The 16619-nt window shown below is 45.8% G+C and overlaps 1 protein-coding gene across 1 annotated transcript; it reads right to left on the bottom strand.

Moving 5' to 3' along the window:
- Window positions 1-3959: 3959 nt before the first annotated feature.
- LOC101145662 (uncharacterized) lies at window positions 3960-7573 on the bottom strand. Its single transcript, XM_055384819.1, has 2 exons — window positions 7463-7573; window positions 3960-4219 (listed from the first exon to the last, which is right to left on the bottom strand). The coding sequence occupies exons 1-2, from the start codon at window positions 7571-7573 to the stop codon at window positions 3986-3988; spliced, it is 345 nt and encodes a 114-aa protein (XP_055240794.1). The 3' UTR covers window positions 3960-3985.
- Between the last annotated feature and the right edge of the window lie 9046 nt (window positions 7574-16619).

Below are 16619 nucleotides of genomic sequence, written 5' to 3'. Positions count from 1 at the left end.
AGCAGAATGGGAGATTTCTACACCCACCATGAGCAGAGTCAGCCTGAGTCCAGGGACTAAGGGAAGCCTAAAAGACTGAGCCATGGGACAGCTGTCCAGAAAGACTCTACGTGCTTTTAGCAGCATTTGAAGAGGGAAAGAGACGTGGTTCTATGATCTCCAGAATATATTGGCATTTTGGTTTTTTCTCTGCCTCAGCTTCTGATCCCTCCTGCAGCTGTCCCACTGGGCATGGATCTTGCATAGTAAATGTTTGTGAGTATATATGTGAGGGGGTGTGCTGGATGGGCGGATATTCACTTGCTTAAGAAGTAGCAACACTGTGAGTTGGATTTGGACTTGACCACCTGGGTTTGACTGCCAGCCCAAACCCTGACGAGCTCTATTATTCTGTATAAGTCACCTAACCTCTCTGAGTCTTCCAGAACTACAGACTGGGGAAAATAATATGTTCTCTCTCTAGAGCTACTGAGATAACTGTATGTGAAAGCACTTTCTAAATATCAGTAATTTTCATCTTTGATCAGCTTTGCATACCCAGAATTTCTATACTCACCAAGTCACCCAGGATTTACCAGCTCGAAAAAAAAAAGAAAAACTGGTTCAAAGGCTGACCAAATCAGCATGAGAATAATAACCAATGGTGACATTACTAATGATGACACCCTTTGCATTTGAATGCTACTTCATATAAAGTTTCAGTCATTTCTCGTATGTGATATAATTTTACTCCTATAAAAAAAAATGTCAATTTTCAATTGCTGCTTAGTCTGGAAACTCATGTCTGTCTCTCCTCTTGCCTGGGGAAACTGCTTTGGAAAACCATATTAAGATAATTTGGTTGCCTGGAATTGGAGCGAGGAAATTGGATAGCTCTGTTTCATCAGGTTACAGCCGCCTGATGAGTCAACCCATCCCTCTTCGGGAATGTATCCTCTGAGTGGAACAGACACTCAAGCCATCGGCAAAGTGTTTCTTAATTGCCTATCCCATTGTGTTGATTGTGAAGACATTATTTTTCTGACGCCCCTAGTCTGACTCATTCATCAAATGACACAATTCCGGGTGCCCACGCTCAGTCCTCCTTCAACAAACCATCCACTCCAGAATCTCAGAGGCAGAAGGTACTTTTGAAATTGAGTTTAATGCCTCACTTCTACATGAGGAAACTGAGGCCCAGGGATGCAAAGTGGCTTCCCTCCAGCAGTGATTGGCCAGAGACAGGATCCAGGCCACCTGCCCCAATCCACTGTGCTCCCTGCAACACTAACAATGCATCTCTTCCTTCTCGTTGTCTTTCATCAATATGGCTTTTGATGCCAGCTGGGTGGTGACTTCCTTGTGTGTAGAGGATCTTTACCTCATATGTCTTGGATTCCTTACAGCACTCACAGGGTTGAATTGTAGTTGACACAGGGCCTACCTTGAATGGTCCCCCTTCCCTTCCTATCCCACTCCCCTCCCTTCAGGGTCCCTTCTCCCCTCAGGGGCCTCTTTTAGGTTGAAGCTGCTGAGAACCTTTGCCCATTGGGGTCCAGTGTCCTGGGGGGCATCCCTGACTCCATTCCAGGAGGATGATGGCAGTGCTCCCATTCCTTAGAATAGAGTCCTGTCTGACAGAGGATCCTAGTGAATTCTATGGCTAAAATATCCTCTGCCCAGCAGCAGAGTGGGGATGGGAAGAACAAATACCTTCATTCTGCTACATGTGTTTTTTAAAACAAAAATTACAAGAGTCAAACATCATGTTTTGCAAAGGATTTTTTCCCTGCAAATGAATATGGCATGAATATTTTCTCCATTTCATTAAATACAGGATCAGAGCACTTCTAACCTGTAAAGAGCTCTTTGAGGACCATCTAGCTAAGGTCACTCATGTTACAGATAAAGAAACTGAGGACTAGAGAGGTCAGAAGCCTTCGCAAGGACATAACCCATCGTCCTGACTCTCAATACAGTGCTCCTTACACAACACCAGTTCATCTGGTGAGGAAGCTCAGAGGAAATCAAGGTCAAGTGTGCCTTTAGGAGGCTTGGGAATGCACTTCCTTTCAGCCAAGGGCAGGTGGGACCTCGATCTGCCCCACAGGAGGGTGGGTAAAGGATGCTGACTCTCCACCGAGAACCATGCCAGAGACCCTCAACCTCTCCAGGAGGCTGGGCTCTTCACCGAGGAGTGCTGTCCTAGATACTCAGAGCCATGACGCCTGCTAACCAATGCTTCACAACTCACTGAAATGGCAGTAAATAAAGTTTTATTGGAACACAGCCACACCTTCATTTTGCCATAGGCTCTTTTCCCTGCAGGCTTTGCCCCTTCTTCATCTGGAACACTGTTTCCTATTGCAATTTTCATGAGCAAAGTGGATTTATGGATCTGTTTATCTATGTCAGGGGTCAACAAACTATGCCCTGCCACCTATTTTCGTAAATAAAGTTTTATTGGAACACAGCCACACCTTCATTTTGCCATAGGCTGCTTTCATAGTACAATGGCAGAGAAGAGTAGTTGGTACAGAGACCATATGGCCTGCCAAGATGAAAATATTTACTATCTAGCTCTTTGCAGAGAGTTTGCCAATCTCTGTGACGGAGTTAGATTGGGTAACTCTCACAAAATGGATAAGAGGATTAAAAAGACTACTGCAGAAATAAGTAAGTAAATAAATAAATCCACGGTGGACTGAGAATAATATTAACATCACAATAAAAAAGGACAACAAGAAAATAGTAGGACTCATATTCTTCCACCCACAGTACAAATTGCTTGTCACATAAAACAATTATCCTCTAACCAGGTCTGTCAAGAAGTTGGGAGAGAGATTGGGTGAGTGAGAGAGATGGAAGGGGGAGAGGAAGAGGGGACATGCTTAGCGTGTCATTTTCCCTTTTAATGATCATTTATCCTGCAATTTTACGGTCAAGCACTATTTTTAGGGTTCCACCGTGGATTTATTTATTTACTTACTTATTTCTGCAGTAGTCTTTTTAATCCTCTTATCCATTTATGAAAATAGGTGACAGTGTTCCAGATGAAGAAGGGGCAAAGCCTGCAGGGAAAAGAGCTTGACGTGCGCAGATGCATGGCAGGGCCAGGGCTGACTCCGACTGCAGCTCAGCCAGTGAGACTCAAACTGCCTTCCAGCGGAGGCTCTGGGCATGGAAGAACCCTTTCTAATAAGGAGTCAGAAATGTAAGAGAACTGGAAAGAGTAGGCAGCAACCCTGTTGGATGTCTGGAGGCTGGGCAGGCCTCCTCACTTCCACAGGGTGACCATGATAGTGTCGTGGATGAGGAATTAGAGTTTCCAGATATAGGTGATGGTGGGAACTGTGGCTACAGCCAGGCCAGGTGCTGGCAGGGTGAGCAGCAGGGGAATGGGTCAGAAGTTCAAGTGAGTCTCTCTGGGGTCCCCATGAATAAGGACAGGCCTGGAGGGCGGAACTCTGGCAGTTTCACTGAGAAGTACAGAGTCCCAGAACACAGTTTTGTTTCTAGATTGCTAGAAATCCTAGCAACTCCCTTCCCCAGCTGTACTCAAATCCATTGGCCTGGGGGAGTGCAGGTTAGATCAGAACAAAAGCGATTCAGGAAGGGGAGGAAGGAGGACTTCTGGGCCAACAGGAACGTCGGCCCGGAGCTCATTATGGTGTGGGCACCAGAAGGTGATCACACTGGGCGTGGAGCCGATTCTCCTTTTGTGACTGCACATGCCTGTGTCTCACTCTTGTCCCACTGTCCTCTGGCTCTGTCAGTGGTGTGTAGTGGACTGGAAAACTCTTCTGAGTGAAACCCAGCAGGACAATCTCTCTTGGTGCTTCTGGGCATCGAGAAGGAAATGAACTTTCCTAACCTAACTTCAAACAGATCCAACTCCTGTGCATCATCCTCGCTTCTTCTCTCTCAAACGCCATGTATTAGTCTACTTGGACTCCCACAACAAAATACCATAGACCAAGTGAATTAAAAACAGAAATTTATTTTTTCACAGTCCTGCCTCCGCGCCTAAGGACCAGCTCATCCAAGAATCAGCTGGAAGTCCAGACCAAGGTGTGGGCAGAGCTGGTTTCTCACAAGGCCTTTCTTCTTGGCTTGCAGATGGCTGTCTTCTCTTTGTGTCCTTACAGGGTCTCCTCTGTGCATGTCTGGGTCCTAATCTCTTCTTCTCAGATCCCCATGAATAAGGACAGGCCTGGAGGGCAGGGCTCTGGCAATTTCCCTAAGAGATACAGAGTCCCAGAGTTCTGTTTTGTTTCTAGGTTGTGACCCTATTCCCCGATTGTACCCAAACCCGTTGTCTCCTCAGATGAAATTAGTCCCACCCCAGTGACCTCACTTAACCTTAATTACCTCTTTAAAGACCATATCTCCAAATATGGTCACATTCTTCAGTACTGGGGGTTAGGACTTCAGCGTGTGAATTCTGTAGGATGCAATTCAACCTGGAACACCCCACATCCAATCTGTGAATGAATCCCGGCAGTTCCACCTTCATAACATATCAGGAACCCAGCCGCCTCTCCCCACCTTCCCTACTGTCTTCCTGGTCCAACCCGTTGCTGACTGCCATCTGCACCAACCGCACTTGCCTCCTAGCAGCCAACGGTGCCCTTGAATTCCCTTCTCCAGGTAAGAGCCAGACGGTCATTTTATTTCATTTCATCTATTTTTTATTTCTATTTTTATTTTTTTAATTTTACTTTTTTTTTTTTTTTTTGAGACGGAGTCTCACTCTGTCACCCAGGCTGGAGTGCAGTGGCACGATCTCAGCTCACCGCCTCCTGGGTTCAAGCAATTCTCCTGCCTCAGCCTCCCGAGTAGCTGGGATTACAGGCACCTGCCACCACGCCTGGCTAATTTTTGTATTTTCAGTAGGGACAGGGTTTCACCATGTTGGCCAAGCTAGTCACAAACTCCTGACCTCAGGCGATCCACCTGCCTCAGAGTCCCAAAGTGCTGGGATTACAGGCATGAGCCACCGTGACCAGCCTATTTTTAAATAATTTATAAGATGGGGGTCTCACTGTGTTGCCCAGGTTGGGGTGCAGCGGCTGGCTATTCACTGCACTCCCTCATTATCACTGTGCACTGTGGCCTCCAGTTCCCAGGCTCAAGAGATCCTCCCGTCTCAGCCTCCCAGATAGCTGGGACTACAAGTGCATGTCACCAAGCCCAGCCAGGTGGTCATCTTAATACACAAATCTGATCATGTCACCCCTCTGCCCAGTGGATTCTCACCTTATTTGGAATAAAAGCCAAAATCCTTACTGGCAACTACAAGGCTGTACGTGATGTCTCCCCCGACTTTCCTTCTCCAACACTCTCCCCCTTGCTCACGTAGCTCCAGCCGTGCTGGCCTCCTTGCATTCCACACGCACACTGCGCCCCTCCTTCTGTTCCTTCTGCCTGGGGCACCATTAGCATCTCCTCCTGACTCCCCTTCTTCTTCCTGGGTTCTGCCCAGTGCCTCCTTATCAGAAGCCCTTCCCTGATGACGCTACATAGAGTAACATCCCAGCCCTCTCTCCATCTCTGGGATCCACCCTTCCTCGCACTTAGGACAAGCTGACTTGCATGTATGCATTGCACTTGGTAGTTATCGTCTGTCTCCCTACTAAAATTAAGTTCCACAAAAGTGGGGGCTTTGTCATGTTCTGTGCTGTTCTCCCAGATACAGAGATGATATTAGAGGATATTTGTTGATTGCATAAATGAGTATTATCTAGAATGAGTAATCTAAGGAATTAAGAAGAAAGGGAAAGGCCAGCTTTCAGACAAAGAATGGTGGGTATATTTCCTATGATTCATAAGCTTACCTGATTTTTTTAGCACTCATGGCCAGGGTGTTATTTACAGCCTTACATTGTCAGTCTACTGCTGTGTTATATTTTAACCTACGTCAAAGCAAAATTCCTTGAGAACACGGACCATAATTTTTCCCTTATACATAGTCCTAGCTCAAGGGAAACAACCACCAAGTCCAGTTAGCAGCATCTGCCACGGATGCAGGGGGAGGGTGTGGAGGCATCTCCCCATGTCTCTGCTGACCTAATGCAACAGAAAGGACCTAAGGACACAGGAGGAGTCTTATGGCCCCGGTTCAAGTCCTAGGACCACCACTTACTAGTCATGTGAGTAGTAATTATTTCTCAGAGTCTGATTTTCTCATTCGTATAAATGAAGATTATAATATTTTACCCAAAAGGGTTATTGTGAGAATTCAAGAGAAAGCAGATAAAGTACCAAGCACACACCTGGCACAAAGCAAGACTCTCAGCGAATGCCACTATGATTCCCCTTGCCAAACCACACAGGCTACGGTAGTCAGAAAGCACCCACTGGTAAAAAGAAACTCATAAAGTTGCCAACAGAAGAGCCAAGTTCATGAAGAGACATGAGTGGGTGATAAGAGACATGCAGTTTTCTGGGTCAGGAGAGCAACTGATATATGATCCAGGGTATCCGGTATGTCCAAGTGAGCGATCTGGGGACTGTAGCGGGCTCTGATGTCTGTGTTTTGTCAGAGGGTGCATACTATTCTCCCTGAAATCCCCTGAGGGAATATATTTGAAAGTTATAAAACTGTACAGTGTGGTATAGGGTGAGTATCTCCTGGCTTCCTCCTGTTTCTGGGGTCTTTCTTTGCTGTGCAGAGGAGACCTCATCCATGGGAAATTTCTGTCCTCAACGGTAGCCCACTTGCTCCTTGGGACTTCTCAGACATTTTCCTTTGTTCTTGAGTTTCCGACCCCTTCTCATCCCAGGAGGTTCTCACCCCACTGGCTCTGCTTCCTCTTCTCATAGCAGACCCTGCAGTCACAATTGTGCAATATTTCCCTGCTCGTTGCAAACACTGTCTCTCTGCTAACATTGTAAGAGTTAGGCAAATGACAAGCATGGGAAAAAGCAGAAGGGGCACGCTGTGCTCTTCTGTTAACAGTAGCACGCTACTTCAAGGATGCTAATCATAGAGAAGGGGAGCTGGGAGATTTGGAGACAACACTGTGCAAACCCAGCTGATACCCTTCCCAGGCTATTCTGAGAGCTACCAGCCCCCAATCTCTCTCACAGCTTCTGCCCTCTTAGAAGCAGCATGGCCCCATGGCCCCAAGACCTCACTCATCTCCCGCTCCCCCATCCTCTGCCCTGTCCTGGAAAGTGGGCACTAAAGGGACATGTTAAAACTGAAAAGAGGCAAGGAGGTGCTTTCTCCCAGGCAGCAACGCGCTGCTCCATCTCCCACCCCACCTGCCCACCTGCCCTCAGCGTCTCTTCGGCTAGGCCTACTTAGCCGAGAGCAGCCCCATGGGTATGAATGGCCTAGGTGCCTGCTTCTGGAAGCATGTTTGGAAGGAAGCAGGGAGGGTACTGAAAGGTAAAGCAGGAGAACTGGAAGATTTTATTCCCAAGTGTTTTTCTCGAAGACACTTTTTAACTTTCTCCGTTTCTTCTTCTCACTTACCTCACCATTGCCATTGACATAGGCTCTGTACACCAAGGAGCTGAACGAGAGGAATCCAGGAGAGCCACAGAAAGGACAAGGGGAACCAGTGCAGGGGGGATGGACGCACATCCGCTGACCACGTAAAAGCCAGGCCAGAAGCTAGGCTCTTAGCCTAGCTAAGGCTAGGTTTTCTCAGTGCCTTTCCGAGCCATATTGGAGCCTGAAAAAAAAAAAAAAGAGAGAGAGAGAATATTGGCAATACTAATCTTGTTTTGTTGTTGTTGTTGTTAATGGTTTTTTGTTTGTTTGTTTGTTTTGACAGAATTTCTCTCTGTCGCCCAGGCTGGAGTGCAATGGCATCATCTCAGCTCACTGCAACCTCCACCTCTCGGGTTCAAGCAATTCTCCTCCCTTAGCCTCCCAAGTAGCTGGGACTACAAGCATGCATCACCACACCCAGCTAATTTTTACATTTTTAGTAGAGATGGGGTTTCACCATGTTGACCAGGCTGGTCTCGAACTCCTGACCCCAGGCGATCCACCTGCCTCAGCCTCCCAAAGTGCTGGGATTACAGGCATGAGCCACCATGCCCAGCCACTAATCCTGTTTTTAAACTTTGGTATTTTTATTTATAATGAAATATTTTGCATTAATTTTGATGTTTAGAAATATTGTATTAAGGCCAAGCATGGTGGCTTACGCTTGTAATCCCAACACTTTGAGAGGTCGAGGTGGGAGGATCACTTGAGGCCAGGACTTCAAGACCAGCCTGGGCAACAAAATGAGACCCCCATCTCTACCAAAAAAAAAAAAAAGAAAAGTTCTGTTAAATTAGCCGGGCATGGTGATGCGTACCTGCAGTCCCTCCTACATGGGGGAGGCTGAGGTGGGAGGATCACTTGAGCCCAGGAGTTTAAAGCTGTGGTAAGCTATGATCACACCACTGCACTCTGGTCTGGGTGACAGATAGAGATCCTGCTTCAAAAAAAGTTATCTATATTCATTACTAATATTTTTGGCTCCCCCTTAAATGTGCACTGGAAGCAAGTGCCTCTCCTGCCTCACTCTGGCCCTGATGAGATTCAGCCCAGCTGATGGAACAGGTCAATTCACCTGGTTGATGATTTTTTTCAGAAAGAAAGAGTGAAAGCTCTAAACATAATCTTTAAAAATCAAAGTCTATTTTTTTAAATGTGCAATTCTACTAAAATAATTAAGAAAGGAGTGAAATTCTCAGCCACAAAAAGAAACCAAATTTAGACACAATTCAAATCCTTCGTCTTCTGACAAAGCCAAGGTACTTCACCTTCTCAGCCACCAGGTGTCTCTGTAAACTCCCTGCAGGCCTCTGCACAGGGCACTGCAGATAACGTCATATGTGAAATCTGCTGTTTTTAACCAGCTCTAAAGAGACAGCACATACAAAGAAAAAAAAAACAGTTTGAAATATAACAGCTTCAAATACCAAATTTACAGTGATCCGTCCATTTATCCAGGATTTCTGGCTAATAGCCCAGTGCTTATGATAATAAAATCTATTAACAGATTTAAGCTAAGAAATAGATTATTAAAGTCAAGTTGTCCTAATCAATACACTTTCTAGAATGTTCCTGCTTTATTGTTTTCTCGTATCTTATCTGGATTAATTTCTAACAGAGTATAATTCTGCAAGATCAAAATAGAGTATTCCAGGAACTAACTCTTCCCCTGGTTTGGAGGACTGGATTTTACCCAGTTCTTTAGGGTAGAGAATTTTTTGTTGTTTTTGTTTTCGTTGAGGCAGAGTCTCACTCTGTCTCCCAGGCTGGAGTGCAGTGGCACGATCTCGGCTCACTGCAACCTCCACCTCCCAGGTTCAAGCGATTCTCCTGCTTCAGCCTCTCGAGTAGCCGGGACTGCAGGCGTGCACCACCACGCCAGGCTAATTTTTTTTATTTTTTGTATTTTTAGTAGAGACAAGGTTTCACCATGTTGGCCAGGCTGGTTTTGAACTCCTGACCTCAAGTGATCCGTCCGCCTTGGCCTCCCAAAGTGCTGGGATTACAGGCGTGAGCCACCATGCCCAGCCCTGGGTAGGGAATTTTGAAAACAATATTTAAACCTTTTGTTTATGTTTAAAAAAAATCAGTGCATGAAGTGCTATGGGAGGCCCAGAAAACAAAGTAGTGGGAAGTTTGTACTATTCTTTCAAAGTAAGTTTACCTCGGCTTGTTGTCATCCTTTCCCTTCACATCCTCACCTCACCCCTCAGAAGAAAATGTAACACTTCAGTGAACAGACCATTTCCTCTGAATTTAACATTTTTGTGAGTTAATTCTGCAAATAAGCACTTCGTTCAACACCGTGGGGGACCATGGATCCTTCTTCCAAAGGTCCGGGAAAATGACTCTTGGGAGAGACCTCTGTGATGAGACTCCATGAGCTTCTCTAGCTCGTCTAAGATAGCATTTGTTCTTCATTTTAAAATTGCTACTCGTAACAATCACAATAGGAACATGGCTAATGTTCACAATGAGGTGCTCACTACTTATTTTAATACAGTCATTTCTCTGGGTTTCCACGGCAGGAAAACTCCAGCTTTTCTCTTAACTTCCTACGCAATTCCTCCTCATCTGCTTCTTCCCTCAATGTTGGATTTCTCAGGATTCAGTCCCAAGCCTGCTTCTCTTGGTCAAGGTAGAAGAAAATCTTAGCAGTTATAATGAAACCTCAAACTATAAGAAAAGAGGGAGTAATAGTGGGTTCCATGATGCCAAATTAGTTGCATGTCCTGAAGAGGATTGCCAGCCACAGGCTCCATCCCTCATATCTAGGTAGCTGCATCCTTTCTATGAGTCATCTGGGCTTTAAATGGCCATCAGATCACAGAAGGTTTTGTTCAAATGCAGATTCTGAGTCAGGAGGCCTGACTGAGGCTGAGATTCTGCATCCCACGTGATATAGATGCTGCTGGCCCATGGACCACACTTTGAGTAGCAAGGTTTAGATGTTCATATAATTATAATGAGATATTGATAAAACATACCTAAATTATCAATCACACCAACAGATCAAATCAATATATAATAATGGCTGAACTGGGATAGGGAAGCTGATTTTGAAAAATTTAAAGAATATATGCTTCTGGTTTCCAAAACTCAAAATCTATTCGAAGAGAAAAGGGACCTAAAAGTTCCATGAAATCAGAAACAAGATTCTGTTTTTTTCAAAGGGCCCAACCTAAAGATTGATTTTGGCCGGGCGCGATGGCTCACGCCTGTAATCCCAGCACTTTGGGAGGCCGAGGCAGGCGGATCACCTGAGGTCAGGAGTTCGAGACCAGCCTCAACATGGAGAAACCCTGTCTCTACTAAAAATACAAAATTAACCAGGCGTGGTGGTGCATGCCCGTAATCCCAGCTACTCAGGAGGCTGAGGCAGGAGAATTGCTTGAACCCAGGAGGCAGAAGCTGCAGTGAGCCGAGATTGCCCCACTGCACTCCAGCCTGGGCAACAGAGCAAGACTCTGCCTGAAAAAAAAAAAAAAAAAGCAATGTTATGTCATAATTTCTGTAATCTTTGTGATAACTAGTATGTTTTGCCAGTTTTTAAAGGCTTTTAAGGTATTTAAGATCCAATGGATTTGTGTTGTGATTTTAATTAAGCAAAAAACCAAAAAAACGAACTTAATTTAGGCATGCAATTAACACTTAAATGTTTGGGAAAAAATATTTTCTTAAAAGCATAAGTTTTACTTTATTAGTTATAAATATACTACACACATAGAGAAATGCTGACTGTTGACTAAAAGAATGCTAATTGCTTCACAAATTTATGAGAAGGTCTTGCCGACCTTGTAGCATATCAGACGTGTCAAGTTCCTGCCAACGCAAGATTTCTGGAGTTCCTTTCTCCTAGAATGTGCTTCTCCAACCTTTGCTTGCCTATTTGTGTGTCTGTGTGCTTAGTGACTCTTTTATCTTGGATTGTGAATTCTGTGACCATGGGAACAGTTTACCATGGTAATCTTTATACCTCTGCAAAGGTTGCTGGTATTATCCCATTTACAGAAGGCAGGCTTGGAGAGTTTTAAGTAGCATGTCCAAGTTGCAGTGCTGGGATAGAACCGAGGTCTTTCCTACTTGTGAGTCCATGAACATTATTGTGACACTGAGTTCAATAAACAGTGATCGCTGATTAAATGCTGCTCAGGTCATCTGCTGTGTTCTGCAAACGCAAAGTCACAGAATTATGGGACCTCCCAGAGCTCTCCTTGAAAAGAACATTTGGGGCAAAACTTTAAACACTACTCCCTTGAAGAGCCAATTATAGAAAACACAATGAAAATATACATCTGTCATTTAGGCCTTAATATGAATTATGCCCCTTGCTGTTTACAAAAATCCGTGGACTGATAAGAAAATGAAGGCTGTGCAAAGTGATATTTCCTAGCTTTTTGCATGGAAAGGCAGCATAGCATAGTTAGGAGTAGTGAAGAGTCCCTGAAAGGATTCTGGGTTCAGGCTGTCTGGGTTCAAATCATCGAACTGCCACGTTTTAGCTGGTGGCCTGGGGAAAGTCGTTTAAACTCTCTGTGTTCAGTTTACTCATCTCTAAAGGGGGCAGAACAAAGACTCTCCCATGAGGTTGTTCTGAGGATTGAATGAGGTGATACACATAAAAAGCTTACAACACTGACGACATCTCTAAAAGTAGATAGCAAACATTTGCTTCATGTCTGATACTCTGTGACAGACGCTCAACTCATACTTGAACCCAGGACATTAGACTTGCATTTCTTTTCCACCGGATCAGACTATACTTCACCATCCATTTTGGCTAGAATGTGCTAACATTTTTGCCCTGCAGGCACGATCTGCCCTCTGCGTAGCTCTCTTCCTCGTTTCCATGGCTGCATTTCTTTTTCCTGCGTAATTGAAAACCCCAACTGCAGAGGCAGGTTTATTTATAGCTGAAAAATTAGTGTTATTTAGCTTGAGCTTTTCTGCAACCATCAGTCCATTACTGTAAGAGCATCCACATTTACACTGCAACATCCTTCTGTTTTCCCAGTGCCCTGTAATTCTTAATTAGCTACTCAAAACAATGTTTATTGAATGTCTATAGAGAGAGAAACCTGATCCAGTCTTTTTACATCCGAAACCAGTATCTACCCAAAGCTCAGACTCTCACATACCAACCACTTCCTAGACAGCTCTGCTTGGAGATTCCATAGCATTTCAGATGTGGTCAAGTGGAACTCACTATCTTCCCCTGGCCTGCCATGGGTTCCTGGCTTTGATGAAGGAAGTCACCATTTCCCAGTCCCCCATGCCAGATACTGGGAGTTGTCCCAGATTCCCCTCACATACTGCTACATCCCATCCGCCACCGGGCTCCATCAATCCTGTCTGCTAAACCCACGCCATCCCTCTCATCACCCCAAACCCCTACAAGGTAGTATTTCCTGGACTATTGAAAACCATCTTGGGGCTGGTCCTTCTTCCTTCAGTCTCCTTTTCCTCTAGTCCCCACTCACACTGCTGTTACTTCAATGTTTTGGACTCTGACCATGTTACACTCCCCTGCCTGTATGAAATCCTCCCATGTCCCCCATCACCCACAGAATGAAGGCCCTGCTCTAAATCATGGCATAGGAGACCCTTCAAACTCTCTGTCCTGCCTTCCTCACCAGATGCATCGCCTGCCATCCCACATAGCTTTTTTTCTTTTTTCTTTTCTTTTTTTCCCCCCTATTTATTTATTTATTTATTTAAGATGGAGTCTGGCTCTGTCGCCCAAGCTGGAGTATAGTGGCACGATCTCGGCTCACTGCAACCTCCACTTCCCGGGTTCAAGTGATTCTCCTGCCTCCTCCTCCTGAGTAGCTGGGATTACAGGCATGCATCACCACACCCGGCTAATTTTTCTATTTTCAGTAGAGACGGGGTTTCCCTATGTTGGCCAGGCTAGTCTCAAACTCCTGACCTCAAGTGATCCGCCCACCTAGGCCTCCCAAAGTGCTGGGATTACAGGCATGAGCCACTGCACCCAGCCCCACATAGCTCTAATAGCAAGGTGATTTGCTGCACTCTCTCAGGCCTCCATGCTGTTTCCATGTTGTCCCTCAGCCTGGAATAGTTGTCCCCTCCATGCCCAACCAGTGAACAGCTTCTCTTTCAAGTCTCATCTTGAAAATCACCTAATCGAGAAAGCCCTTTCCAACCTCCCAGGCAGAATTCTGTGCTTCCTCTCCTATGTTCTTGTGGTTTCTGGTACATACTTCTATCACAGTGCCCATCCTGTTACTCAACTGTTTACCTATTGTCTCCCCGGCCAGACTGAGCATCTCTCAGATGCTCCATTTGTCTTGGTATCCCCAGTATTTGATATACAAGAGGTGTCCAATAAATGCTCATGAAATACATGATTGTAGTGGTGAGAGCCAGGCCTGACAGAGATCTCTTGATTGGCAGTCACCCTCCTGCCATGCCACAATTCCCCAGGCAGTCTTGGCTGGCCTTCCCTGGGCAGTGACGCTTCTGGTGTCCGCAGTGAGAGGATGGTGGCAGCTGAGTGTCTTAACCTTACTGTGCACACACCTGTGCCAAGCATGGCTTCCTAAAGGGCAGCCTTAAGAGCAAGATGAAACAACCTTGGATGTAAATGCGCCTGGCAGAGAAACTAGCCCCACTGTGACCCAGCGTGTCAGAGTGGATCCCCATTGCGGAACGGATGTGCTGTGTTTGGGAGCTGACAGATTCCAGTCAAAATGGAAGGACCTAAATGAATTTAGATTCCACGTTTGACCTAGCCTGGATGCAGACGCTCATGCCTGTAATCCCAGCACTTTGGGAGGCCGAGGCAGGCAGATCACTTGAGATCAGGAGTTCGAGACCAGCCTGGCCAACATGGCAAAACCCCACCTCTACTAAAAATATAAAAGTTAGCTGGGCGTGGTGGCAGGCGCCTGTAATCCCAGATTCTCGGGAAGCTGAGGCAGAAGAATCACTTGAACCCAGGAGGTGGAGGTTGCAGTGAGCTGAGATCGCACCACCGCACTCCAGCCTGGGTGACAGAGTGAGACTCTGTTTCAAAAAAAAAAAAAAATTCTACCTTTGACCTAAATCCAGTGTAGTAATAGCCAAGATAAGTAAGATAAGTACAAGCTCAAGAGTTAAGCTTCGGGAGAAAAGAGAACTGTATTTAACTTAACTTAGGTTGTAAGCCCCTCAGCAGAGGGGAGTGGATCACCTTTTTGATGAGAATACATGTTTTAAGATAAATATTAAAACCACTTTCAGCTGGGCATGGTGGCTCACGCCTGTAATCCCAGCACTTTGGGAGGCTAAGGTGGGTGGATCACAAGGTCAGGAGTTCGAGACCAGCCTGGCCAATATGGTGAAACCCCATCTCTACTAAAAATACAAACATCAGCCTGGCATGGTGGTGGGCGCCTGTAGTCCCGGCTACTTGGGAAGCTGAGGCAGGAAAATCGCTTGAACCTGGGACGCAGAGGTTGCAGTGAGCCAAGATCTGGCCACTGCACTCCAGCCTGGGCGACAGAGCGAGACTCCGTCTCAAACAACACAAAACAAAACAAAAAAAAAAAACATTTCCTAGTTTCCCAGTAGAAACAGGCACTGAGAGGTGAGTTTTGATCAGAATGGTGCTGCAAAATCCACTCATACTGCAAATATTTACTGAATGCTGGGCAGAGAGTTCACAAGAATTAACTACACATCATCTCATCCTTCAAGGTGATTATGGAATATTTAGAGGAAAAAGACAAATTTCTAAGAAAAGCTGAATAACAATAAAAGTTAAATAAGTAATGCAAGCAAGAAAACTATATATATATATTTTTTTTTTTGAGAGAAGTCTCGCTCTTGTTCCCCAGGCTGGAGTTCAATGGCACAATCTCGGCTCACTGCAACCTCCATCTCCCGGGTTCAAAAGATTCTCCTGCCTCAGCCTCCCAAGTAGCTGGGATTACAGGCGCCTGCCACCAGGTCCGGCTAATTTTTTTGTATTTTTAGTAGAGACGGGGTTTCACCATGTTGGCCAGGCTGGTCTCAAATTCCTGACCTCAGGAGATCCACCTGCCTCAGCCTCCCAAAGTGCTGGGATTACAGGCATGAGCCACTGCACCTGACTCTTTTTTTTTTTTTTTTGACAGGGTCTTGCTTTGTCACCCACTGGAGTGCAATGGTGCAATCTCAGCTCATTGCAACCTCTGCCTCCTGGACTCAAGCGATCCTCCCACCTCGGCCTCCAGAGAGCTAGGACCACAGGCACCGCCACCACATCCAGCTACCTTTTTTTAAAATTTTTAGTGGAGACAGGGATTTCACCATGTTGCCCGGGCTAGTCCCGAACTCCTAAGCTCAAGCGATTTGCCCACATCAGCCTCCCACAGTGCTGGGATTATAGGCGTGAGCCACTGCACCCTGCCAACTATTCCTTAAAGGCGTGACTCGCTGCCAAATGAGAGGTCTGAACCAGAAGTTCAGAGAAGGGAAAGAAGGTTGCGCCTCCAGGGTGGACTGATCCATAGGAGGCAGAGACCAAAAACGAGGCTCTCACTTGACGGACTGGACCAGCAAGATGGAGTGCATGATGGAGGCGTGGGGGTGCATCTTGGTAGAAAAAAAGCCTTTGGGATTTGGGACTGGAGTTTCTGTTCTGTCATTTATTAGTGAGAGATCTCAGGCATTTTTAAAAAATCTTCTTTGCACCTCAGTTTCCTCATGGGTGAAAGGAATAATATTATCTACCCCACTGGGCTCCACATATCATTCAGACCACAAGCATCTGTGGAGTCTACTTATACTAAGCCCTTTTGATAAGCCCTGGAGTACAAGATGAAAAGAGAAGGGCCTGCCCTCAAGAGCTGCCAGAGAAGGAGGGGCAGTCACTGTTGGTCCCTCTCTTCATTTACCTTCCAGGGGTCTGTCTTTTTGTTTGTTTGTTTGTTTTGTTTTGTTTTTTGTGTGTGTGGGAGATGGAGTCTCACTCTGTCATCCAGGCTGGAGTGCAGTGGCACGATCTCGGCTCACTGCAAGCTTCACCTCCTGGGTTCAAGCAATTCTACTGCCTCAGCCTCCGGAGTAGCTGGGACTGGAACTACAGGCGCCCGCCACCAAGCCCGGCTAATTTTTTTTTTTTTTTTTTTTTTTTTTTAGTAGAGACAGG

Source organism: Gorilla gorilla, chromosome 3 (assembly GCF_029281585.2).
Source record: "Gorilla gorilla gorilla isolate KB3781 chromosome 3, NHGRI_mGorGor1-v2.1_pri, whole genome shotgun sequence".
Classification (NCBI taxonomy): domain Eukaryota; kingdom Metazoa; phylum Chordata; class Mammalia; order Primates; family Hominidae; genus Gorilla; species Gorilla gorilla.
Note: the sequence above shows the minus strand (reverse complement) of the source record. Positions and strands in the feature narration are given on the sequence as shown.

What these genes read in the sequence shown, in the direction of transcription:
- LOC101145662 (XM_055384819.1), bottom strand. Translation starts at nt 7,573, where the DNA reads ATGTGCGTCCATCCCCCCTGCACTGGTTCCCCTTGTCCTTTCTGTGGC. An exon ending in ATGTCAATGGCAATGGTGAG is followed by an intron (nt 4,220 to 7,462) that starts GTAAGTGAGAAG and finishes TGTATCTCTTAG; the next exon opens with GGAAATTGCCAGAGCCCTGC.